Source organism: Monodelphis domestica, chromosome 1 (genome assembly GCF_027887165.1).
Source record: "Monodelphis domestica isolate mMonDom1 chromosome 1, mMonDom1.pri, whole genome shotgun sequence".
Classification (NCBI taxonomy): Eukaryota; Metazoa; Chordata; class Mammalia; order Didelphimorphia; family Didelphidae; genus Monodelphis; species Monodelphis domestica.
The window spans coordinates 89,417,122-89,443,523 of record NC_077227.1 but is presented as its reverse complement, the minus strand read 5'-3'; the positions used below and the strand labels follow the sequence as shown (position 1 = coordinate 89,443,523).

The following is a 26,402-nucleotide window of genomic DNA, read 5'->3' as shown; positions in this document are numbered from 1 at the left end:
AGGAAGGAAGGAAGGAAGGAAGGAAGGAAGGAAGGAAGAAAGGAACGAACGAACGAACGAAGGGAGGAAGGGAGGGAGGGAGGAAGGAAGGAAGGAAGGAAGGAAGGAAGGAAGGAAGGAAGGAAGGAAGGAAGGAAGGAAGGGAGGGAGAGAGAGAGAGAGACAGAGAGAGAGTGAGAGAGAGAGAGAGAGAGAGAGAGAGAGAGAGAGAGAGAGAGAGAGAGAGAGAGAGAGAGAGGGAGAGAGGGAGGGAGGGAGGGAGGGAGGGAGGGAGGGAGGGAAGGAATAAAGAAGAAACACCATCTGTTTTTATACTTTGCATGCCTGGGATATTCTCCCTTCTCCCCTGTATCTCTTATAATCCCTAGCTTTCTTCAGCAACCAGTTCAAGTGCTACTTTCTACAGGAAATCACTCCTGACCAATCCCAGCCTCAGATGCTAATATCTTCCCCACCCCAGATCTTTTTGTATTATTTGCCTTTATTTATACATATTGTATGTGTGTAAAAAAGTCTCTCCCAATGGAATATAAGCTTTTTTTTGTGGGACTTTTGTCTTATTTCCCAACACACTTTATAACACAGGAATTAATTAAATGCATGTTGATTTTTAATTTAATTTAATGCTTTTTAAAAAATTGGTTGCATCAGGTGAATTTGGTGTAGTTGCCCATAAGGTCATAACTTGAGCAATCCTACCACCTTGTGGTAGTTTTGTGAATTACAGGCATGATGGGTAGGTAGGATAAAAACAATTTCAAATGTCACAAGCTTAATTAGGAGATAGCAAACTTCACAAGTAACAGTATAATAAGAATAAGCCATATGGAATGAAGCTGTAGTAGATATAAAAATGAGTGAAAGATTTCGAATTCTTTTAAATAATTATATAAATTCCTTCCAATCATCTGTTGTCTTTAAAAATCTTAGGAAAATGGGACCAAACTTTAGATTTTCTTTCTTTTTTTTTTTTTAAACTCTTACATTTTGTCTTAGAATCTTAGGCAGAAGTCCCTGAGTTCAACTTTGACCTCAGATACTTCCTAGCTATGTGACCATGACAAGTCACTTAACCAAAATGCCTAGCTCTTACCATTCTTCTGCATTGGAGCTGATAGTGTCTATTCTAAGATTGTAAGTGAGAGGAAAGAAAGAAAGAAAGAAAGAAAGAAAGAAAGAAAGAAAGAAAGAAAGAAAGAAAGAAAGAAAGAAAGAAAGAAAGAAAGAAAGAAAGAAAGAAAGAAAGAAAGAAAGAAAGAAAGAAAGAAAGAAAGAAAGAAAGAAAGAAAGAAAGAAAGAAAGAAAGAAAGAAAGAAAGAAAGAAAGAAAGAAAGAAAGAAAGAAAAAGTAAAAGTGAGTTATTGAAAATTTTCAAGTGGAATAGTGACATATTCAGAACCATGCTTTAGGAGCAACAACTTGGCAGTTATATGGAAAAAGAATTATAGAGGGAAGAATCCAGAAACTGGAAGAAGTTGTAATGGTGGGGGAAAAAGATAAATTAAATTCTTGCACTTGATGAGGGAGGATGAAACAGTCAGCATAGAGTGAAAGCAGGAAAAGAGAATTTTATATTCTGACAGCTTTCTACCCAGAATCATGGTGATTTAGATAACAGGAAGAAATGGTTGGCTAGCTAAAGGATAGTTGGTTGTCACACTTTTCCCAGTAAAAGAGGAGTTGTGCAGAGCTTGTATGTTTATTTGATTTTCTCCGGAAGGGGTTAGCCAGAAATATGCCAGAGACCAATATCTAATCCTATATGAGGGGCTTAAAAATCATTTTTGAGGGTTAAAGCAAAACGGATTGGTTCAGTTTTCTTCATCACTAAGAATATATTCTGCCCAAGACTCCAAAGCAGAGTTTGAATTATTACTCCTTGTATTACAGGAGTGTTGTCAAATTCTTGGCCTTGGATTGTATGTACCAGGTAGCCAGATGGCCTGTAACTTAAGACTAATTATACAATAAGGATTACTTATTTAACCATTGTCTCACAATTCAGTAGCCAAAGAACCAGCCAATCCCAAGTCTTAGTGCCCACTTGCATTTCTAGATCACATTGGTCTGAATTAAGTCAAAAGATAAGATAGAGGAAAAACTTTATATGTCTTGAAAATTATATGAGGACAGAGAAAATGAATATTACACATTTAATATATTGACCTGCATTTTTCTTTTTTTTTTTGTTTCACTTAGACAATCAGTCTCCTGTGAGACTATCAAATGGAAAAGGAAGATGTTCCGGTCGTGTAGAAGTTTACTACCAAGGGACTTGGGGAACTGTATGTGATGACCACTGGGAGCTGAAGGAAGCAGATGTGGTATGTAGGCAACTTGACTGTGGACAAGCGGTTTCTGCCCCTCGAAGGGCCCACTTTGGCCCAGGCTCAGGGAAAATTCTCCTGGACAATGTGCAGTGCAGTGGAGAGGAAAGCCACCTGGCTCAGTGCTCCCATGATGACTGGTTCACTCACAACTGTGGACATGAAGAAGATGCCAGTGTCATCTGTTCAGGTAAGTGCCTTTTTTCTCAAGAAAAGTCATGCTTCTTTACATATGCTTAGACTCATCATACAACTTTATTAATCATTAAAAATTTAACATAGATAAATTGAAAAGAGACTAAAGTAAAATCAACTGATTAGTTATAAGAGAACCTGATTAAAAAGCATCTGGGAAGAAAAGAATAATCCCTCTGAAATTTTTTGTGTTACTGGTGCCATTTTGTAGTTGGGTATGAATACCTAAATATAAGATACTGTTTTGCTCTCAGTATAACTGTATATAGTTAATAAAGTTTTATCATATCTTCATTTTTCTACCTGAACAGGTGATGAAAATTCAGCAGATTCTTCATCAGGTAAGGTAGTGACTTATTTGGCTTATTCCCATTATGTAAACAGCTAACTAGGCCAATCTGGGTTTATTTGTTTTGTTTTGTTTTTTATTGGAAAAGTGAGACAAAGGTGAATAGAAAGAATCTCATTTTAACAATTCAGTTTAAGAGAATTTTAGGAACATTTAGTAAGAATATACTGTATGAAATCTGGCTTCAGACACTTCTTGCTGTGTGTCCCCAGGCAAGTCACTTAACCCCCATTGCCTATCATTTACCACTCTTCTGCCTTAGAACTAATACACAGTATTGATTCTAAGATGGAAGGTAAGGGTTTTTAAAAAAAGGAATGTGCTCTATGCCAAATACTGTGCTAGACTGATGGAGATTCAACGTTTAAATAAGACCTAGTCACCTCCAGTTCCTTGAGGACAGATCGATCTCACACAGCCTAATGTAAAACCATGATATTTTACCACCTGTTATTTTCCCTATTCATTGGATCAGCCCAGAATGACTTTGTACTCCATACTCATTGGGTCTCTATCAAGGAACCGCTTCAAACTTAATCCTAAAGTGAGAAGCCTTCTCAACTTCCTCTTGTGAAACAGTTAGGAGCTTCTGGTGGGTATCTGCTCTCAAATAGAATCCAACTAATTATTCACAACATGAAAACATTTGGAAGCTTTGACCTCAGCGTGTTGTTTTTGAGGGGTCTGTATGATTCCAAAGGTAAGCCATAGTTCTCTTGAGGTTCTCCAGGAATCTTTGATGTTTATCTACATCATTCTTATATCCCATTTGTGACATGGCCCTAACCATAACCACAATTAACCAGAATGAACCATAACATAACAGTTTTCTTCTCCAAGGGAGCAGACATGCCCCTGAAGATCACCATAACTGTTCATAGTAAGTTTCTTCTGATCGGACTGATTGAATGTCGTCAGAACCAAGATCAGAGCCCTTGATGCTAAAAATTTGATGTCATTGACTAAAATAAGGAGGGTATTCTGCACATGCCTAGCAATATTTTTGTGCTACCAATAGGGCATTCTGTTGGCCATGATATATTTTTAACTCATTCAGAAAATTATGTCAGAAGGTGAAGATTTGGTAAATACTTTGCAAGTATCCTTTTTCTAGAGATCTCTCCAGAGATTTGATAATGACCTACAATTTTACTTCATTCATAAAATGAGTCAACTCTATTTTCTTTTGTCTTGTATGCCTTCCTCAGTGCCTTTCCTTAGGGAGTCCTTTTGATATTTAATCATAATCAATAGGCACCTAGAAGACACTAATCCTTGATGATTCTATCAAATGACAGCTAAGCAATACAATAGATAGATCCCCCTGACCTGGAGTCCTGTATAAGTGGAAATTTTCTACATTCGAACTACATTCCCCAGAATTCCTTTTGTATTTCCCAGAATTCCTTTCCCTACTCCACCACATTGCTTATTCATGTTTGCATATAAATTTTGGTAACTCCTCTCTCTCTCTTTTTCCAAGTGTGTGGCTGGGAAAGTTGGTTTTACTCGGGCTTTTTACTTCAAATGAATTTTACTAAACTTTATAATACTTGGAGTATTTTGGATATTAATTTAAAATTTACAGTCCAGAAGACTTGAGTTCAAATCCAACCTCAAACACTTACAAGCTATGTGATCCTGAGTAAATCCCTTAACCTCTCTCTATCTCCTGGAGTTTCCTCATTTGTAAAATAAGGATAATAGCACCTATCTCCCTGGATACTTGTGAGGATCAAATGAGATAGATAATATTTGTAGAACACTTTTCAAAATGATATGTAAATGCCAGATATTGTTCAGTTATCTAGTAACTGAGTAGTTCTCATAATTATATAACATCACAGCAATACATAATTATGATGGTTTTTAGAATCAAGTTTTCCTTGTTGCTAGAATAATCTATGTTGAACAGAGTGCTGCTAATACAAGGATCTTAGTCTACTAAAATTAAATCAAATCTATTGAATAACTCTACAACTGAAGGTCATGTTTCAAAATAGCTCTAGACTCTTACAGACTCGGGTCCATACCATAGGAATTTTCAACAATAATCTTTGTTTCATTGCTTTGCTTTCCACTTCATAATCCTGGGAAGTTGTGAAGGTAACTCAGGTCTAGATGATCATTATCCAAGTATGTAAACAAATACTGGCAATAGAAGTGAAGCAATAAAATATTTGTTCAGAACCAAAAAAAAAAAAAAACCCAGTAAAAGCAACAGAAAGCACTTTACCTTGCCAGAGAATATATTTTTATTATCCTCTCCTCTCAGATTTGTATCTGAAGTGCTTGCAAAGAATCACAACTAATAGGAAAATCTTGGGCATAATCTCTCTCCAGAAGTACAAAGTAGAAAATTTCATTGAAGGAAGTTCCCTTGCCACGACTTGGATTCCAAGTATCCTCAATGTCTCTTCCCAACTAAGATGTCTCTTTTCTTTACTTTGTGGGTTCTCATAGACGTTCCCATATTTGTGGTCCTAAACATTTCCATTGTGCTTTTTTTTCTCCCTACGTTATTAATGGAAGGTCTAAAGTAGCCTTACTTGGTGGCTGACTGAAGGAAAGGATATGTTTAAACTTTAGATGAAATTGTTTTCAATGTGAGCTAAATTGATGTCTTTTTTAATATCCGAATCATTTCTGAATATATTTCCCGACATACCCAGCAAGTCATCTCTTGTAACAAACAAGTTTTGTTTTTAATGAAAAAGGGGTCAGTTAAAAATGGAATGGGTTACTTCTCTATGTTGTATATCTGATCCATTGCGTTGTTCAAATTCTCTCTTTGTTCTTCAAAACAACAGGGTTATTGCTTCTTTATAGTATAGTTTAAACTTTGGTACTATTTAAAAAATTCCCTTGAAATAATTTACCTTTTGTTCTGGGTGAATTTTATTCTTTTTTTTTTTTGGTTCTGTTATTAAATTCTTTGGTTTTTACATTTTTTAAAAATGGAATGGGGTGGAATGTAGTTAGGATAAGGGAATTTCAGTGAATAGTAGGTTAATTAATTCTAACAGTGTATGCAATATTTTACCCCACTTAGCAATGAAATATAGAGTTACATTTTTCTAGTTCTTCACTGAGGCTAAGCATGATCCCCATGTTCTAATGGTGGCACTTTTGCAAAAGATTTTGGTTGAGGTTGACTCAATGATTGACTATTTAAGTAGCTTGATGAAGTGGAAAGGGTACTGGCCTGGGAATCTGGACACCTGGGTTCAGGTCCCTTCTTTTTCACTAAGTAGCTAAAAGACTTTGAACAAGTCATTACAGTGCCTCAAAAAAAAAGTCAAAAATCCATTTGGAATACTTGCTATCTCTTTTGATCATTTATGAGGTTTGTCTTTTTGGAGATTAGTAGTATTATTTGTTGATAACAGGTGGTTTTTCTTTCATTGATTGTAGCTACTGAAATATCAACTTCTTCATCTCCATCCATGGAACAACCATCACAAATAGGTATGAAAATGTATATTCAACTTATCTTGACATTTGGTATGCTAGACATACTTAAGTGTATCAAATAAGATACATCAAATTTATATAAATAGAAGCAGAATGGGAAGCATAGTATTGACCATAATCATTCATTGCTTCGAAGGAAAAAAAAAACACCATAATCGTATTTGAATTCAAATGTTAGAATAGTTATATTACTGTACTGCCATAGTAGTTCCAGACATGCCCATCCAATTTGTTTTAAAATACTCTCATCCATCTGAATAATTAATCATTCAGTAAATCAATAAACATTTATTAAATACCTACCATGTGCCAGGTTTTGTGCTAAGTGCTGGGGACACAAATATGAAAAAGAAAAACCATCCCTTGCCCTCAAGGAGCTTACAATCTAAAAAAGGAAGACAACACCCAAAAAGGAAGCTGAAAATGGGAAGTAGAGGGTAGCCAGTGAAGGTACTCATGTGGTGCAGAGAAGAAAAAGAGAAACGAAATGAGAAACAAGGCAAAATAAAGATCTGTCCATTATTAGCATTAACCTGTATTCTCATCATGATAATTCTATGAACAACAAACTTTTATAAAATTAGGATTTGCCTTCATCTACATACTCCTATTTCTAGAAAACTTTAGATTCCAAAAAAGACCTATGATTTTCTTTATTTATAGTGAATGGTAGTATAGCATAAATGGTGAGGGATACAGGAATAGGAAGATCTAATTCAAGTATCACCTTTAACACTTGCCATTGTAAGACCCTGCTCCATCATTCAGTCAACAAACATTTACTAAGGCTTACTATATGGCAGGCAAAATGCTAAATGCTTAATCTCTCTGACCCCCATATTCCTTAATGTGTAAAATGATAATAATAAATTCCTTCCTTCAGGACAATTGTGAGAATTAATCAACAAACGTTTGTAATGTGCCTGTTAAGTACCAGACATTTGCTAAGCACTAGATACATTAAGGAAAAAGCAACAATAATCCCTGCCTTCATGGAACTTACTTTTTAATGGGGCTGTGGGTGGGGAATATATAAGAAGTTTCATATAAGATGCATCAGCTTCCTTGGATATAACTCTCTCCTCTATGCAGAGGATGCCCAAATAACATAACTAGTCTATATTTCTTGCCTATACTCCAATCCCACATTTCTAATTGCCTATTTGGCATCTCTACTGGAACAGAACTCATCTTTCCCCTCAACTCACCCCTTTTCTTACCTTGCCTATTTCTGTAAATACCACCATTGTTCCATTCACCCAGATTAACTCTTCACAGTCATTCATCTTAATAATCAATCAGTTGTTCAATCATATTGATTCTACCTCGTCATCATTCTTTATAACCAAATCTTTCTTGACATTCATACTATAACCATAATACCTTTGGCTCTCATCACCTGAACTATTGCTATAACCAAATTTGTGATCCTGCTCTCAAGCCTTTTTCTTCCCTTCCTAATCTATTCTCCACATAGCTGCCCAAATTGATATTTCTAAAGTCATAGTCTAACCCTGTCTTTCAATCCCTTCCTCAAGATGCATCAATGGTCCTCTATTGCCTCTAAAATAAAATAGAAACTCCTTTGTTTAGCATTTAAAGAAAATCTGGCTTCAGCATATCTTTTTTTGTGGGGAAGAGAAATAGTTGTGGGGTGTATATCTGTGACTTCATCCTTATAGTCAAAGAAACAACTGCCTCTTCTGCCATTTATAGTCTTAGTTGCCTCAGGCACCAAGAAGTTACTTTGTCTAAGGTCACACAGCTAGCATTTGTCAAAGGTGGAACTTAAACCCATTTGCTATACAGACTCTCTTTCCAAATGGATTGCGCATTACTCACTTCCATGTATTCTACACACCAGCTTAATGAGCCAACATGCTATTTCCTCAAAGTTACATTCTGTCATTCGATTTTATACTTTAGCATAAACTGTCCCCCATGTTTACTAACTTTTCCTATTCACTTTAGAATATCTATCTCCCTTCGAGCCTCTGCTCACATTCTACCTCCTTTCAATAGGACTTTTCTAATTTCCCAAAATATTGGAGAAACTCTCCACCCTGAAATGATTTTATTTTTATGTGTATGTATCATGGATTTATTTATCTGTGAACATGCTGGATCCTCCTTATAGAATTTAAGGTAAATTTGTCTAACTGTTGTAGTTGTGCCCCTAATATGTTAGCACATTGTCTGCTTCGTTGGTGTCTTTTGATTACTCTTCATATATAGGACAAGCCTCTAAAATTCCTTCTAACTTAGAGAGATTCTGATTTTAGGTCTTGAAAGAAGTTTTCCTTTTTTTCCATAAAATGTCTTCATTTTTACTCTATGTGATGTCTTTAACTTTTATTTCTATCTTTTATCAATGTTAATAAAGTAATATTAGACTTTGGAAATAATGTCTAATAGTGTGACCAATTTTGATTTTCTTTTAGTTGCTGAATCCCCAGCAGTCATAGCCATGGAGCCCACGATTCATTTATCAGGTATGAAATAATTCAGCTGGAATAAGTGACTAATATTAACTAAGTCATGCTATCTTAAAACACTAGAAAGTTTGCCAACTAGAAGGTTGCCCTAAGAATGAGGTGAATTATATTTTATAGTATCACAGAACTGAAAGGGACCCCAAGAGTCATGATGTCCAAATTTTTAAATTTTTAAAATGAGCCAGCTGAAGATCAGGGAAGTTATTGACTGGGGTCATAGGGCAAGGAAGACTGGAAGTGGAAAAAAAAAATTGAGGGAGTTTGAAAAACTTTGAGAAAGGGTCAGATTATTGAAAAAAAAATCTTATTAGTTATACCCATATAGTGACATCATTATGATAGCTCTTCAGGTCAAATCCAGGTGATGGATAGCTTGATCATTTTCAGATAGGTTCCTGAATAAATGGACTGAATTGCTGAGTTCAATCCAGTGTTTCAGTGGGATGATGGGAATAACTGACTCCTAAATCCTCTGCCAGGTTGCTTCATGCATTTTGGCAATGTACTTAATCTACCATTAGCACAGATCATTCAGTAATGAATCCATTATTTGACATGAGAACATTATGAAATTTGAGAAGAGTGGAAATGATCACCTCAGTTCCCTTAAGCCATCAGTACCATGACAGGTGCTTTTAAATTCAGGACACTGAAAAAATGCCAAGCAGGTCAAATAACCCATTAGGTGAAGACCTATGATGGCTAAATGCCATGGGAAAATACATACTTTATAGCCATTTATGTTGCCCACTAGATAGCAGTGAGGCTTGCAAATGGCTTAGGAAGGTGTTCAGGACATGTCCAAGTTCTCTCCTGAGTAGTGAGGGGGACTGAGCAGGACAATTTCAGAGACATGAATGGAGCTGACATAGAATCAAGGCAACTGGAGTGTAGACGGTATGTTTCAGTCCCAAACAGACTCAGTTTGGAGCAGTGTCAGTAAAAATCCTTCCGGACAATATATGGAGAACAGAACCACCTGAGACAGTTTCATCAAATGGTTATTCCACTGGCATTTATTATCTATTGTGTGACAAGCACTAGAGATGCAAAGAAAGGCAAAAATAGGCTATGCCCTCAAGGAGCCTACATCGGAATGGGGTGAAACAATGTGAAAATGACAAATATATTTTAGCTATATACAGAATAGATGGAAGAAAACTAGGCACTGAGAAGATGTCAGAATTTGTCTGCTCAGGTCAATATGTTTCATTTCTGCGCTTGTAATTTCTCTAGTGGAAAGAGTCCTGACCTTTCCATTTACTAATCACAATAATAACTGATATTTCTACAGCACTTTAGGGTTTGAAAAGCATTTTAAACACATGATCTCATTTGAGCTTCACAACAACCCTGTGAGGGAAGTGATATCGATCGACTATCCTCATTTTATAGATGAGTGAGCTGAGGCTCCAAAAGGAGATTGTCAATGGCCACAGCGATAGTAAGTTTCTGAGTTCTGATTTAAACCCAGATCTCTTTGATTTTTGACCAGCACTCAATCTGCTTTGCCACAAGTATTGTCAAATCTCTGGAATTCACTTTCATCATCTGTAAAAATGAGGATAGTAGGATTAATGTGAAGAAAATATTTCATAAATTCTAAAGAATAAGAGAATGATAATAAGAGAATGACACAAGTCAGTTGGAAAGAGAAGCTATTTGTGGGGAAAGAAACTTTTTTTTATATTCAAACTTGAGGTGAAAGTGGGACATTCAAGTGTAAATGTCAAATAGGAACTGAGAAATACGAAATGAAAATGTGAGATGACACAAACTAGAGACAAATATTTAAGTCATTAGCAAAGAGACTGAAATAATTGAAGTCATGGTGATGGAAGGTTTCTCCAAGAAAGTATATAAACAAGAACAGAAGGGCACAGATGATGTTGTTATTGTTGTTCAGTCATTTTTCAGTCATTCCTCACTCCATTTGGGGTTTTCTTGGCAAAGATACTGGAATGGTTTGCCATTTCCTTCTCCACTTCATTTTACAGATGGAGAAATTGAGGAAAATAGGTTAAAGTGATTTACCCAGGGTTAGCGAGCTAGTAAGTGTCTGAGGCCAGGTTTGAACTCAGGAAGATGAGTTTTCCTGACTCCAAGTCTGGCACTCTATCCACTATACCACATGGCAACCCTGCTCAACCTAACTGGTAGCTAGAAATTTCCACATTTAGGAGGAAAAATAAAGGAGAAAGCAGCCAGTTGGAAAGGTTGGCATAGTATGACATCCTGAAGCCAAAAAGAAGAAAAGAGTGAGCAGCCAGTGATGGAGAAGAGGGTAAAGAACAGGTTGGGCAGGGAGAAAAGACCTTTGGACTTGGGTAATCAAATCTTTGGTAACTTCAGAAATGCATTTCCTTCACAGTGTTAATGGAAGCCAAATTGCAAGAGATTAAGAAAGAAGGAAGTAACAACAAAATAAAGGCAATGGGTGGAGTCCATGAATTTAAGAAATTTTGTATTAACAGAAAGTAAACAAGACTTGGGGTTAGAATCAACTGGAGTGTTTTCCCACCCACAAGAACAGGAGAGACTTGTAAATACTTGAAAGGTGGAGAAGAAACCAAGAAAGAGAAAAAAGAATCAAGATTCTAGAAAATAATAGATAAAACTGAGAACAAGGTCTTTTAAGAGTCAGAAAGAAAACAAGGAAGGTCATAGATAGAGAGATAATGAAGTGAAATAGCTAGGATTTGCCTGAAACAGGGAGTCAGGTGAGGCAGTAACCAATGAGGAGACAGTGAGTTGCTCAAGACAGATCCCAAAATGAAGAGTTAAAATTTCCTGGGCAGGGTTTCTGGTCTCCTACAAGGATGCTAACTAGATAGCTGGGAAATAGGGGGTTCACAAGTTACTCCTAAAAGGCCAGAAGCCCCCTTTCCTGTTCTAAAACCCTATACCAACAAATAGCATTTTGTCATTCTAGTTGAAATGAATGCATTTCATTTCCTAAAAGTTCCTGGGAATTCCCTAACTCCTTGCTAGTCCTCTGAGCCTTTGGCTTTAAAAGATTATAGCAGGTCATATTGGAGTTTCTTATAAGTGAAGAAGAGATTTCTAATCAACAAACACCATTTAAGCTTTTATGATCTGCAAGGCTCTGAAGATATGAAGACAAAAAGGCAAGAGCTCTTGCCCTCAAGAAGTTTACATTTATTGTATTGTGGAGGGAGGGGAACACAATTGGTCCACAGGGAGGTAAATGCAAGACTTTGGTGAAAGAGAACAACCTATACAGAGGTGGAAACATGAGAAATGGATCATTAAGGGAACAGTGATTAGTCTTAGAAAAGTCTGGACAGAACAAAGACTATATGAAGATCTCAGAGTAAGTCTAGAAGAGTAGATTGGAACTAGATTGTGGAGGGTTTTAAATGACAGGCTCAGAAATTATAGTTAATTACAGGATTGAAGTATTTGGTAATAGTTGGATGAGGCCAAAATTAGGGAAGTTAGAAATGATTATTTGGGCTTCTTGATTGGCTCATGAGTGTTCTCATGAGAGTACAACATGCTGAATTTCTTCCATGAATACAGTTTAAATTACATATTGGTAGCAGTTTTGAATTTGGGTCAATTACTCACAGTTCATAGGATAATAGAAAATTGTTAAAAATCACTTTAGAAGTCATCTAGACCAATCCCTTAATTTTACAAATGAAGTTCAGAAAGTTGAACACTCAAAGTTAGGCAACAGGTATGAGTCAGGATGTGAACAAATTCCATATGATTTTCACTACACCATTCTCCTCCTATTGGCACAAAAATGGTTCTTTGGTTAAGGATTAAATTAGCTTGAATAAAAGGACTTGGAAATGATCTTAGGGACACACCACAATTATACAAGGAAAGTTATTCTGTGTCCAGTGATAAAAGGCAGGTAAAAAGTTTGGGCTTATTCACTATCACATCAACCAAGTACAAAATACAGCTGTGGGGATAATTTGATAGCCCTTTACATTACCCTATTAACAAAGAAAATAGACTTGAAGTCAGAGACAGATCACTCAGGTCTCAAACTTTCTCCCAAGTCTAGGGTGGAGTAAGGAATGTAGGATTTCTACTTATTTATGAACCAGACAAAAAAAAGTAAATTAGACAAAAAAATTGAAAAACTTCAGGCCCTTACTTATGATCCAAGAGTAGGAATATTCAAAATTAAGTTGTCTAAATTGTAGTTGTGGTGAAATAGATTTGTAATGCATTATGGATTCTACATGATTTTTTGTTTGTTTTTGTAAATAAAACAGAGTGAAACTTTTAACCCATTCTATAGATTAAGTAGTTCTATAAAAAATTCATTGTAAAAATATAACTTTTTTTTATAACTTTGGTCTAAAAGGTATGGGATACTTTAAAAAGTTAAATGAATTGAGCACTTCTACTGCTAGGTCACTACCCTAGAGAGAAACCCTCATTGACTCTCACCTGGACTTTCTCAGCAACTACCTAATTGGCCTCCTGCCTCTGGTTTCTTTGCTCTCCAAACCATCTTCCAGACAGTTATGAAAAAGATGAATCTAACACACAGATTTGATCATGTCATTCACCTGTTCAGGAGGCTCCAAACACTTTTATTGTCTCTAAGATGAAATACAAATGTCTCTGGCTTTAAAAGATCTTCACAATCTTGCTCCAGTCTACCTTTTTCCAGACTTTCTAATGTACATTATTAGTCCTTCATACACCCAAGCTGACCTGCTTGTCCTCCTCACCTCTAACTCCTAGAATCCTTAATTTCCTTTAAACGTCAGCTCAAGTGCCATCTCATAGAAAAGTTTTATCCAAATTCCCTCCAAAAATGTTACTACATATTTATTTATCCATATATATATATGATATCTTCCTCTACCCCATCCCTTCATATCAGAATATAAGCATCTTGAGGAAAGGGACTATTTGATTTTTGTCCTTGTAACTCTAGTGCATATAGCAGGTATTTAATAAATGCTTTTTGGATGAATAAATGTATACTTTTTTTACACCAGTATTATTTTTGCATTCCTCCTCCTATAAAACTTTCCCTTATTAAAAAGCAGGAAGAAGCAAAGCAAAGTGATGTTTCAAAGTATCTGATAATCAGTGCATCCATAGTCCCTTTGCCTTGCTACAATAAAGGAAGGAAATGTTTTTAATTATCTATTCTCTGGGGCTGAGATTGGTCATATTTTCAACTTACTTCATTTTCATGAAAAAAACTTTTTTGTCATCAATATCATCTTTCTTGAAATATTATTTTCATAACTGAATGACTGAGTGCTACAAGACTATGGGTATTTTCTAAGCAACGATTATTCTGACTTTTTAATCAAAAGAGCCATCATATGTTGGAGATGATAAACTTCAATATTTTGAAGAAGCCATGAACTCTTCAATGTCAATTATTCTTCCACAAATTCCTCTTGCCCTCTTCCATATTTTCTCATCTCATGTGATTTTTGTTCTACTCCTTCTATAAATCTGCATCATCCTGTGATGTCATTGGTCCACTTCAAAAGTAAAGGATCAATTACCACCTGATCCAATGCCAGGTTTAACACCTTGTGGCACAAGTATACTTTTCACATTTCACATTGTTATTCCTTGTTCTTTGCTACATGATCAGCATAATTTCTTTTTTAATCACAAACTTCTTTGATGATGTTTTTATCCCATTTCTTTCATGCAAGCCATCACTGTAGCCCATTTACACCCACCATGCATTTCTTTATTGTCCTTTTGGTTGCTCATAATTCTGAGGCTTCACAGATTATGAAATGCCATTATACAATGCCATGAGACATCAATAGCAGAATTTCAATGTAAAAAAAAAAAGAGTTTTATAACAGAACCAGGGCAGTATCATTGAAGCTACTATTCAATTTCTTGAATACAATTCATGTTGGTTTTCTTCTACTCCTCAGTTCTGGGCCCACCTGTTTATCCAAATACAGTGTCCAAGAGAGGTGTACTATGGACTAATTGATTGTTTCCCATCCCGCTGCATATTGCAAGCTAGGCAATATGTCTTCCTTACCCACTTGCTTTTTTTCTTGAGCAAGCTAGACTGCTAGATCCATTTGTTTTGACTAAGGATAGCATGGAAAGTTCTATTGGGAACTTCAGTTTAATCAATCAATACAATGTGTCTTTCAAAGAGAAATAGCTGGGAAGTCTCACCATCCTAAAGGAATCTCCCTTCCATTTGGAATCTATTTAGAACTTCTTCCATGCTAGTAGCAAACACCTTTGGCAAGCATATATATATATATACATATATGTATATATATGTATATATATATGCTTTATAGACTGAATAGATCTATCTATATATATAGATCTATTCAGTCTATAAAAATAAGTAAATTAAGCACCTAAAGCACAGTGATGAGAAGCAGAGATGTAAAGATGAAAATGGCACAGTTCTTGCCTGAAGGAATACTGCTAGAATAATACAACATGAACATATATAAGTAAATGTAATAAGAAGAATTCACTACAAACTAGGATTGTAGGTCTGGGGAAACTTTAAAAAGGAGAGATGATCTTTGAGCTTAGCTTTGAAGGAAAATAAGTATTCTAAAGGGTGGAGCTAGTAAACTGTTCCAGATATGGGGGTCAATGTGTGAAAATCTGTGAAGAGAGAAGATGAAATATCAAGTTTGGTATGTTCTTCCTCTTTGAAACCAATATACAGTATTGACTCTAAGATGTAGGGCAAGGGTGTGTTTTTTTTAAGGGGGAGGAAGCTCAGGGGTTAGAAAGCCACTTAGAGATGGAAGGTCCTAGGTTCAAATATGACTGTAGATACTTCCTGTGTGACCCTGGGCAATTAACAACCCTCATTGCCTAACCCTTATTGCTCTTCTGCCTTGGAACCAATACAGAGTACTGATTCTAGATGGAAGATAAGGGTTAAAAAATGGCTAGAACTTTGATTAGTTGGAATTTAATGTGTAGATGTGTGCGGGTGTGAGTATGAAAAAGGAAGTAATATAATTTCTTCTTCCTTATTAAAAATGTCAGGGAATAACTGAGTCAAAATCATTGGCTAAGAAATAATTTATTAAAAAATGTTGACAGATTTGTTTCACTCTCAATTTGTTTGTTCTGCTTTCAGTTTTCTCTTTAAATGCTCTTGGGACTGCCAATCTTAATTAATTAATAATAATAATTATTATATATAATATATAATAATAATTATCATTATATATTATTATAATATATAATTATTATAATATATAAATATAATGATAATATGATAATTATTAATAAAAAATAAAAATTAATTTAAAAAAAACTCCTCTCTAAATTCCTGTAAGCCCTTGACTCCCACAACCTTCCCTTTGTCAAGGAGATTAAGAATTTCCTAGCTAAGTTGGTTTCTGTTCTCTTTTGACCTCTTTATCTTATTGGATGTGAGTGTTAAGAAATACATTCGACAATTTTATTTGCCTTTCTTTATTTGCCTCTCTTTATTTGCCTTTCTGGGAGAAATCTCATTGAGCTTCAACTTCCCTACATTTTGTAGTTTCACTTATAGTAAGGATGTCAATGTGAATGGAATTCATTTCCTCCAGTGATATATTGACTTATTTGGTGGACAAAAATATCATAGTTGTTTAGCCATTTTCAGTCATATCCAATTTTTGTGACCCCTTCTGGCATTTTCTTGGCAAAGACACTGGGATGGTTTGCCATTTCCATCAGCAGCTCACTTCACAGATCAGGAAACTGAGGCAAATAGGGCAAAATGATTTGCCCAGTGTCAGTGGCCAGATTTGATATTACAAAGATTAATTTTTCTGTCTCTAGGCCCAGCACTCTATCTACTGTGCCATCTAGCTATCTGGAGTAAAGAAAAGATGAGTGTAAATCTGCCTCAGACACTTACTAGCTGTGTAACCTTGGGCAAGTTACTCGGCATCTCTCATCTTCTATTTCTTCATCCATAAAGTGGATATAATAATAGCCCCTTTATCACAGGGCTGTAGCAAAGACAAAATGAGATAAGATACAATATGTATTACAAACTTAAAGCACTATATAAATAGTTATTAATACAAAGGGAAGACTATCATTTTAGAAAAACAAAAAAGGAAGCATACAACATCCACAGAAAATTTTTCATGACTATTTGACTTGTATAAATTATATGACTCTGAAATTTCTTAAAAATAAGTCCCTACAAAACTCACTAATGACTAAAGTTTACAAAGTGAAAAACTAACAAATAAACAAAAAACCCTTCCATAAAATTAAAGTCTATGCCAGTACTTCTTTAGGGCATGGAAGTGAAACTGGGTTCTTAAAAGGCAAAACCATCATTGTGATCAAAGACACATGTAATACCTAGTGGAATTGTGCATCAGCTATGGGAAGGGAGGGGAGGGGTTAGGGGAGGGAGGAATAGAAAATGATTTTTGTAACCAGGGAATAATGTTCAAAATTGACCAAATAAAAATAACAGGCAAAGCCATCATCAGCTTATAGAAAATGGCTAATTCTCACATGTATATAGCATTCTCGAGATTCAAAGCTTTTAAAATGCATTATTTGTAATGTGTTATTTAATCAATTATAATTAGTTATACATTTATGTCTTATGTTTGTAATTAATTATTTAAGATACATATTAAGATACATTTGATCTTCACAACAACCTTTGAGGTAGATACTACCATTACACCCAATTTACAGTTAAGTAAACAGATGTACAAATATAATTTTTCAACATGATTTTCTTAGGAGTATACAGCTGAGGAAGGATTTAAACTTAAGGTTTCCTGACTCCAAGCCCAAAGCTCTTTTTAGAAATGAATGTTTAATAATTTCTCTTAGTAGACAGTGCCAAGCAAGAAAAATGTTCAGAATGAGCAGAGAAACTATTAGTAAAAAATCATAGAGTTTGATAGTTGAAAGGGATCTCATCATCCAGTTAGTCCAAAATATATCCAAAAGGAATATTCATTAGAAAATGCCCAACAGGTGTTTGTCTAGCTTCTGCTTGAAGCTTTCCTAAGAAGGGGAACTGCCCACTTCCAGAGATAACTCATATCCTATTTGGACATGTATAATCAATAGGATTGGGCACCTAGGTAGTGCAGTGGATAGCAAGGCTCAAGTCGTGAAGATCTGAATTCAAATGTGACCTGAGACACTAACTGTGTGACCCTGAATAAGTCATTTAACTCTGTTTACCTCAGGTTCTTCATCCATAAAATAATCTGGAGAAGGAAATGGCAAAACACTCCAGTATCTTTGCCAAGAAAAACCCATATGGAATCATAAAGTGTCAATCATGGCTAAAATGACTGAATACCAACAAAAACTGGTTAGGAGAACTTTTTTTTCTGGTATTGCACCTAAACTGTCTTCTGTAGGACTTCTATCCATCACTCCTCAAGATCTATTGTGGGAGCAAAATAGAATGAGTTTAGTCCCTTCTCCCATGATAGTTCTTCAACTGCTTTAACACAACTTTAATGTTCCTTCTGGGTTCTCTCATCTTTAAGCTAAATATTATTGGTTCCTTGAGTCAATCAGGACATGAACTCAAAGCCCTTAACCATACTAGTTGCTCTTCTCTAGGTGCTTTTTTTTTTTATCATGTCTTTTGGATAGTCCAATAATTCTTGTCTCTCCTTGATCTATTTTCCATGTTAGTTGTTTTTTTCAATAAAGTAGTTCATGTTTTTTTCTGTTTTTTCATCCTCTGATTTTGTTTTATTATTTCTTGGTATCCCATGAAGTCACTAGCTTCTAGTTGCCCAAATCTGATTTTAAGGAATTATTTTCTTCTATGAGCAAAATTTTGAGCCTTTTAAAAATTTAACCCATTTCTTCTTGCATTGCTTTCATCTCTCTTCCCCATATTTCCCCTGCCTCTCTAAATTGATTTTTAAATCCTTTTTGAGCTCTTCAAAAATCTGAGTCAAATTCATATTTTTCTTTGGAGCTTTGTTTGTGTTTGCTTTGTTTTCACTGTCCCCTTCTGTGTCTATTCCTTGCTCTTTGTTGCCATAAATTTTTTCTATGCTTAGGTATTTTTTTTTGATGCTTGCTCATTTTCCCAGCCTTTTTCTTGACTTTCATTTTTATTTTAAAGGTAGGTTCTCTTTTCTAGGAGGATAGAGAACTCTCTTAAACTTCTGTCCTTCCTTGATGCTACCCTTAGTCTTATTTCTAGGATTTAGCAAGTTTCAGTTCTTCCAATGTAGTGTGATATCTTGTAGTCTCAGAGCTTCAAGAGCCACTTCCCACTGCTGATTCCATCACCCCTTGAGTCTGCTGATGGCTCAAATTCTAGCCTCAGTCTTGGTGTGGGTTTTTGGTATCACTGTGGGCATATCCCTTTAGGCACCCCACATAGCATACTAAGACTTCCCTGCCCTGATCCTCTGCCTTGAACTTTGGCAAGGGCCAGCCAGGCTCCCATGTGCCAGAACCCTAGGGACTTCCCCTGTGGGGTATCAGAACCCAGCTCTGGGTCTACCAACTGCCCCAAGCTGGGATTCAGGTCCTTACCACAATCCTGGTCTGGGATTCCTGGCCATACTCTGAGCCACCACAGATCAGGCTAAGCAGCACAGACTGCCCCAAACTAAAAGTCATGGCCCTCACCACAGGTTTACTTGGAACTTTATGGGGGAGTGCATTGGGATGCACTGCTATTGGCCCAAAAAGAGTCTCAGGGTCTGGATGTTGTCTTGGGCCCAAGTTCAGAACATGAAACAGTAGATATGGAGTTAAGGAGGTGCTTGCGATTGGCTTGCTCCTTGCTCCTTGCTATAGCCTCCTGTTAACTATGCTCCCCTCTTACCCCAGTGCCCTGGATACTCTCAGTCTACCCTTCAAGTTCTTCTCTTTATGAAAGTTGCTTCACTCTGCTGATTCTTTCACTGCTGTGTTTGTTTTATGGAATTATTTTAAGATTGCTTGGAGAAGATTCTCATGGTAGTTTTGAGCTCTCTGCTTCTACTCTGCCATCTTGGTTCCCTCTAGACTCTTTCTAGTCTATAAATCTTTTTAAACTGCAATGCCTGGAACTAAATATAGTACCCCAGACAGAGGTTGATGAAGGCAGAATACAGTGTCATTATCTCTTCCCTTTATCTGAAAGTTATGCCTCCTCTTAATACAGAAAAGGGACTCTCAAATAGCATTTTGTATATATGACAGTGTTTATGCTATATCTTCATGGAGAGTAGTTAAAGCAGGAAAACAGCTGGATGCAAGCTAAAAAGTTCAGCCATTGTTTTGAATGTTTATTCTACATGATTCTAGCCATCTGGATTTTTCCTAAAAAAGACTTTCCCAGGTTGGAGAAATTCCTGAATTCTTCCTCTCAAATGTAAATAAAGATTTGGCTATTCAAGGCATTACCTCATTGTACTTAGTAGTTCCTTGCATGGTGGGAGTGTACAGATGTTTAAAGAACTCACATGGACAATGTAGACAGAGTAAATATTTTAAGGTTATGAGGATTCTATCTAAAATTACTCAGTTGTGCTGCCACAGGAAAGCTTCTTGCTTTTCTATTTGAGGGAGACAAGTCAAAAACTGATAGTTAAGACATTAAGCCAGAGCTTTTTAAAGTTTAATAATTTTTGTGATTTCTAATTTTCTAATTAATTGTGGAACATTGATTAAGCCCTTCCTATGTGTAAGAGCCTGAGAATGTTCAACTAGCAGACATGCCAACAGGCAAGCCATTGTGATACTGGGGAGGCATTTCTAGAACTGAACTGAAGTTTTTTACCCAAGCTGCTGCCTAAAACTACCTTGAAACTATTGGGAGGTAAGGGAAAGAGTAGAGCAAATAATGAGTTCTAGTATCTAGGTGTTTGAGAAAGACCAACAAGAAACTGTTTAATTGCCAACATGGCATGTTATATTGTAGGAAAAATCATTCAGAAAAATGAATTTTAAAATAATTTTTCCCATTTTCTCTGCTAATAGATTTTACCATATTTTTGTTATTTTTAGTCCCTGTAACCTTTTAATTAGATGGAAAGGTCCTAATGGGCAGGAAAGCTATCATCTTGAATGCTGGAATGAGTTTTCTGTAGGGTTCCCTGAGGATTTCTTCAATGTAATCAATGTCTTCTTTCTAAAAAATTTTTATGTATATCCAGAGTTAATGTTCATCAAATTTCACAAGTGTTGAATTTAGAATAAGTAGTACTATGGTGAAGTATTATCCTGAGTTGTAACTTGCTGGATAATCTTGAGGAGATCATCTCATATCTCTGAAACTCAATAGCTCATCTTTTACATGGAAATAATGATATTTGCACCAAACCCAAAGAAGGGATTTGTGAATGTTGTAGCCTCTGAGGGGGAGCATTCATTTCTCATTATTCATGTCATCATTCTGCCACTGTATTTCTGAATTTCATCCTTTTCACATCTCTTGTATGAAAGGGTAAAAGACTTGAGCCATGAATGTTGCTCCAAAGAAAAGTGCCTATTTTCTCAGGCAAACAGAAAGAAAAGATTTTGAACCGGGGTAGAATAATCTTCTGGTGCTCAAACTTATAAAACTGGTGTACTCATTGCTGGAAATTGAGAAAAAATATGAGATATGCCTCAAACCACCTGAGAGAGAGGACCAGAAAAAGTTTAATATTAGAGAAAATACATGAATTTCCACCATTATATTTCCTTAGATGACTGGATAGAAGTGAGACTCGTGAATGGGCCTGGAAGATGTTCTGGACGTGTGGAAGTTCACAATCAAGGAATCTGGGGGACTGTGTGTGATGACCTCTGGGACAAGAATGGGGCTGATGTGGTGTGTCGACAGTTGCAATGTGGTCAGTCCATTTCAGCCGTGAGAGGGGCCCACTTTGGAGCAGGCTCAGGAAAAATCCTACTGGACAATGTGCAATGTATAGGGAATGAGAGTCATCTGGGCCAGTGCCATCACGTGGGCTGGGATGCACACAACTGTGGGCACCAGGAAGATGCTGGGGTCATCTGCTCAGGTTCGTTTCTTTCTTCTCTGGGGACAATTTCTCATTTTCTCAAATAAATGTAGTCCAAAAATGATGACATACTAAAGACAGCAGAACAACAGAATATGTAACTAATACACATTCTTTCAAAGTGAAACACATTGATCTGTTGACTTTCTTCACATAACAATCAATGCATATTGGTTAAATGATCTTTGGTTGATTCATGTTAATATTCTGTTTTTCTTTACATGACAGGTGACCATTCCTCTGGTAATCTAGCAACAGGTAAGATGAGAGATGTTTAAATTCTCTTTTAATCAAAATGATTTAAAGGGAAGGCACTATGCAAGTATACATGTATGTACACATAAATATGAATTTGCTGAAGCTGTGTAAGCACAATGACAAATCTCTGGATGTGTCTTTTCTCAAAAGTCAGCAGGCATGGTAAACAGGATACCAAATACAGAGACAAGAGAACTGGATTTGGAGCTTAACATTACCACCTATTAACTATGTGTTCTTGAGCAAATCCATTGGTCTTTTAAGTTTCTGATTCTCCATTGTTAAGGTGGGGATAGCTACTCTCTCTTTTTCACAATGTTGTCATGAGGATTTATGAAATGATGTTTGTGAAAGTACTTCAAAACCTGAAAATGGAAAACATGCAAGTTGTTAACATTCTCCCAGAGATTAAGTTGATAGATATTTTTAAAATATTTTTTCATATATATTGCTTAGAATTTGACTGTAGAGACATTACCTCATTCTATTAAGTAGTCCCTTGAGTATACTTAATTGAGCTTGAATTCAATTTCTGGCAAAGTAAAAGAGCATATTATTAAAGGGATGGTATGTGAGTATTTAGAAAGGGACAAGGTGAGCAGTAGGAGCCAGAATGATTTCATGGAGAATAGATCCTGCCAAACTAATCTGATGTCTCTTTTTTGACAAGATTACTAGACAAGGCAAGAGAATTCCATAGATATGATGACATTGTTGAGCAAATATTTTAAAATAGCAAAATATATGAAATACAATAAATAACCAAGCTAAATGTAAGAAAAAACAATCTATCTTTACAGTGCTAATATTCCATCAGACAATATGTCACAACCATTCACTGGTAGATCAACATATTTTAAAAGCCATTAGTCCATGAGAAAAACAACTACACCAAATATAAAATTACATCAGTAAATGAGTAGTCATAAATATTTCATTAATATTAAAATATTGATATAAAATATATGAAAATGAAATATCTGTCAAATATGTGGATATGAATAACATACACACTATATAGTGAGTCTGGGGTTGAAAAATGATAGGGAAAATATTATCTGATAGTTCTTCAAGTTGTACTGATATTTTAAAGTTCTTTTTCCATGAAACTAAATTTTTTTAATCCAACATGGAAATTATTTTTCTCAATTTATGATATTACTCCCTACTGAACTATCAAATTCCATACCCTCTTTATTAATGTTCATTCAATAAGTACATCAGCAGATAACTTTCTTTGGTAAAGTTCTTAACTTTGGGGTATTTATTTCCAAAAGCATTATTTTCACAAATAAAATTGATATTTAATGACATTCCTATTCAAATGACAAAATAATTCTTCACATCAAGAAGACTTAAGTTTAAATCTTGTCTCAGACCCTTACTACATATATGACTCTACGCAAGTCACTTAACTGCTGTTTGCCTCAATTTCTCAATTTGTAAAATGGAGATGATAATAGCATCTACCTCCCAGGGTTGTTGACAGGAACAAATGAGATAACATTGATAAAGTGCTTAGCACAATGCCTGGCATATAATAAGCACTATATAAATGCTGGCAATTTATCCTTTCATAATTGTAGAAGGAGTTGGGGTTAACTTTCTCTATATATGTACAATTAATTATTTTCAGTGGAGGAAGACCTGTGATTTAATTGCTTTAGGGAATCCCCAAGGAAAAAATCCCTTTATCAATACAAATGAGCAACTACTTTGCCACTTTTTATGACATTCTTATTCAAATAACAGTAATTATTCACATTAAAAAGACTTAAGTTGAAATCTGGTCTCAGACCCTTACTACATATATGACTCTAGGCAAGTCACTCAAATGTTGTTTGCTTCAGTTTCTCCATTTGTAAAATGGACATTTTTAGTGAGTTCACAGAGCTGCTAGATAGCACCATAGTGCACTGGCCTGTAGTCAGGAAGACTCATCTTACTGACTTCAAATCTGAGCTGACACTTACTACCTGTGTGACCCTGAAAGAGTCAAATAACACTGTCTCAATTTCCTCATCTATAAAATGAGCTGGAGAAGGACATGGCGAACCACTACAGAATATTGGTTAAGAAAACCCCAAATGGCATCACAAAGAGCCAGACAACCAAAACAACTGAACAACATATAGTGAGAGATTAAAGACTCATAGGGCATATAATGTAGACTTTTTCTTCACAATGCCAAAGATCTGGGTGCTTAAATACAACCTGACCTTTGGCATATTTATGGTAATGTATATTATATGTAGAGATAGTTCTGTAATATTTTCCTAAATATTTCCTACAATTTAGCTTTTTAAGACATGACTTAATTTGACCAAATAGTCCCTTGGATGAGATAGTCTGATTTATGTAATATCAAAGGGATAGAATATTCTGAACAAGAGGGTTGTTATAAAGGATTTCAGTTTCCTGGTCTTTATGGAAAGACTTTGAGTTAAGTATACTTCTTTTTCCCTTTTGACTCAGATCTAAAATTTCATCTTTGAAGGGAATTCTCAGTGAAGTAACCCTCTCTATCAATTTAGATCTGCATCTATTATACAACCTATAGACTTAGAAAGTTGCTTGGTACACTAAGACATTAAATAATTTGCCCAGCATCTCTCAGATGGTATGTATCAGAGGACAAGCTTCAATTCAGTTCAATTCAATAAACATTTATTAAGCACCTACATTATACTAAGCACTGTACTAAATGCTGAGGATACAAAAAGAGACAAAAGATAGTCCCTGCCCCTGAGGTCAGGTCACCTTCCCCTATGCTTCTTGCCAAATATGAACTATAAGCCCATCAACTTTTCTTCACCTATAAGAAAGTACACTTCTCAATGTGACTATCTTTTTTCCTGTATTCTCTTAAATGTGTAAAGGGACATAGTGAACATTCAATAGTGACAGATAGCAATATTTTTTTCCTTTTTATCTTTTTAAATTTTTTTCCATGTTATATAATTCATGTTTCTTCCCCCTCCTCATTCCCTCCCATCCCAGGACTGACAAGCAACTCTACTGGGTTATACATAAATACATTTAGATACCAATAAATCAACAAATAGAATAACACATTTTTGTTAACAACCAGTTATGAGTCTAGTTTTATTCCAGGTGATAAAAGGTAAACTAAACCGCTTTTGGTCCACAAGAAATATAATTTATTTGGTGAGACAACTTTTTTTTCACTACAGGTATTAATAAAGTAATAAGAATAAAAATAGGTAAGAATAAAATTTGTACAGCACTTTACAGCGTGCAAAGATTTTTGGCATATATTATCTCTCATTTGAGCCTCACATAAACCCCATAAAGTAGATAATACAAGTATTATTTTTTTAAATTTTACACTTCAGGAAACTGAGGCTTACTAACAGTAAATAACTTTCTCTCATGAAACACCCAATAAGTTACAGAGCTAGGATTTGATCCCAGGTCTTTCAACTAAGTGCTTTGCTCTTTCCATTAGGAGACTATTTTGTGACAAAGAGCTAAAATGGACATTACAGAGAAAAGAACTAGATCTAAAGTACTAATAGAAGTGATATCAGTTCCATTTGGTCACATTATAAACCACTAGAGTAGTTTCTCTAATCTCAAAAAAAAAAAAGGAGTGCAATCTTTCATACATTCCATTTATCAGAAAGTAAGGCAATGCTTTTGCTTAATCTACTGCATTTTGGCATTTATTTTCTGTAACTCTCCTTTTGGGGGTTATTATCATGTCCATTTTATAATATCTTTAGACTCCATGATCCTACATCCCTAAATTTATGCATTCTCCAAAATGGGGAGAATTAAAGTTGCTAATAAAATAATATTTTTATTTAAATAGTACTCTATGATTGTTTAAGTGCTTTAAAATCCATTATTCGGTTGGATCATCACACTGCCCTTGGGAAATAGCAAGTCAAGTACCATAATCTCTGCCTTACAGACAAGGAAATTAAGTCTCCAGGAAGGTAAATGGGCTACTCAAAGTCAATGTCATATGGTTAGTAAATGGTACCAGGATGAGAACCTAGGTCTTTTGACTAGTTCTATTTCCACTACCTAAAACCACTATGCCTCTAAGCCCAAAGGCTAATGTTCCTTTGGAAATTTCAGAAATCTTCATGAAGAAGCAGTGCCATTTTTCTAACTCTATCACTTTGGGAAATTTCATAGTCTGTCCTGTGCTCATGGCAAAAATTAAAGAGAATGAATTAGCTGGGAATGTCATTTCAAGAGATAGTCCTTGTCATATTAGGCAAGCAAAAAAGAAACAAGGATCCTGTTGAGGTTACAAATGGACTTGTTGTTTGACCGTTAAACATTATGAGCCTTTCAC

General features: G+C 35.5%; 1 protein-coding gene across 1 annotated transcript in view; it reads left to right on the top strand.

The window, feature by feature from the left end:
* Window positions 1-2,195: 2,195 nt before the first annotated feature.
* Window positions 2,196-26,402, top strand: part of LOC100025417 (putative DMBT1-like protein) — a gene marked incomplete at its 5' end in the record, with an annotated part of 66,214 nt that continues 42,007 nt past the window's right edge. Inside the window, 5 exons of the mRNA XM_056815483.1 lie at window positions 2,196-2,561; window positions 6,261-6,339; window positions 8,787-8,837; window positions 21,497-21,814; window positions 22,043-22,072. Coding sequence (XP_056671461.1) covers window positions 2,196-2,561; window positions 6,261-6,339; window positions 8,787-8,837; window positions 21,497-21,814; window positions 22,043-22,072 — 844 coding nt within the window. The remainder of the gene's footprint in view (window positions 2,562-6,260; window positions 6,340-8,786; window positions 8,838-21,496; window positions 21,815-22,042; window positions 22,073-26,402) is intronic.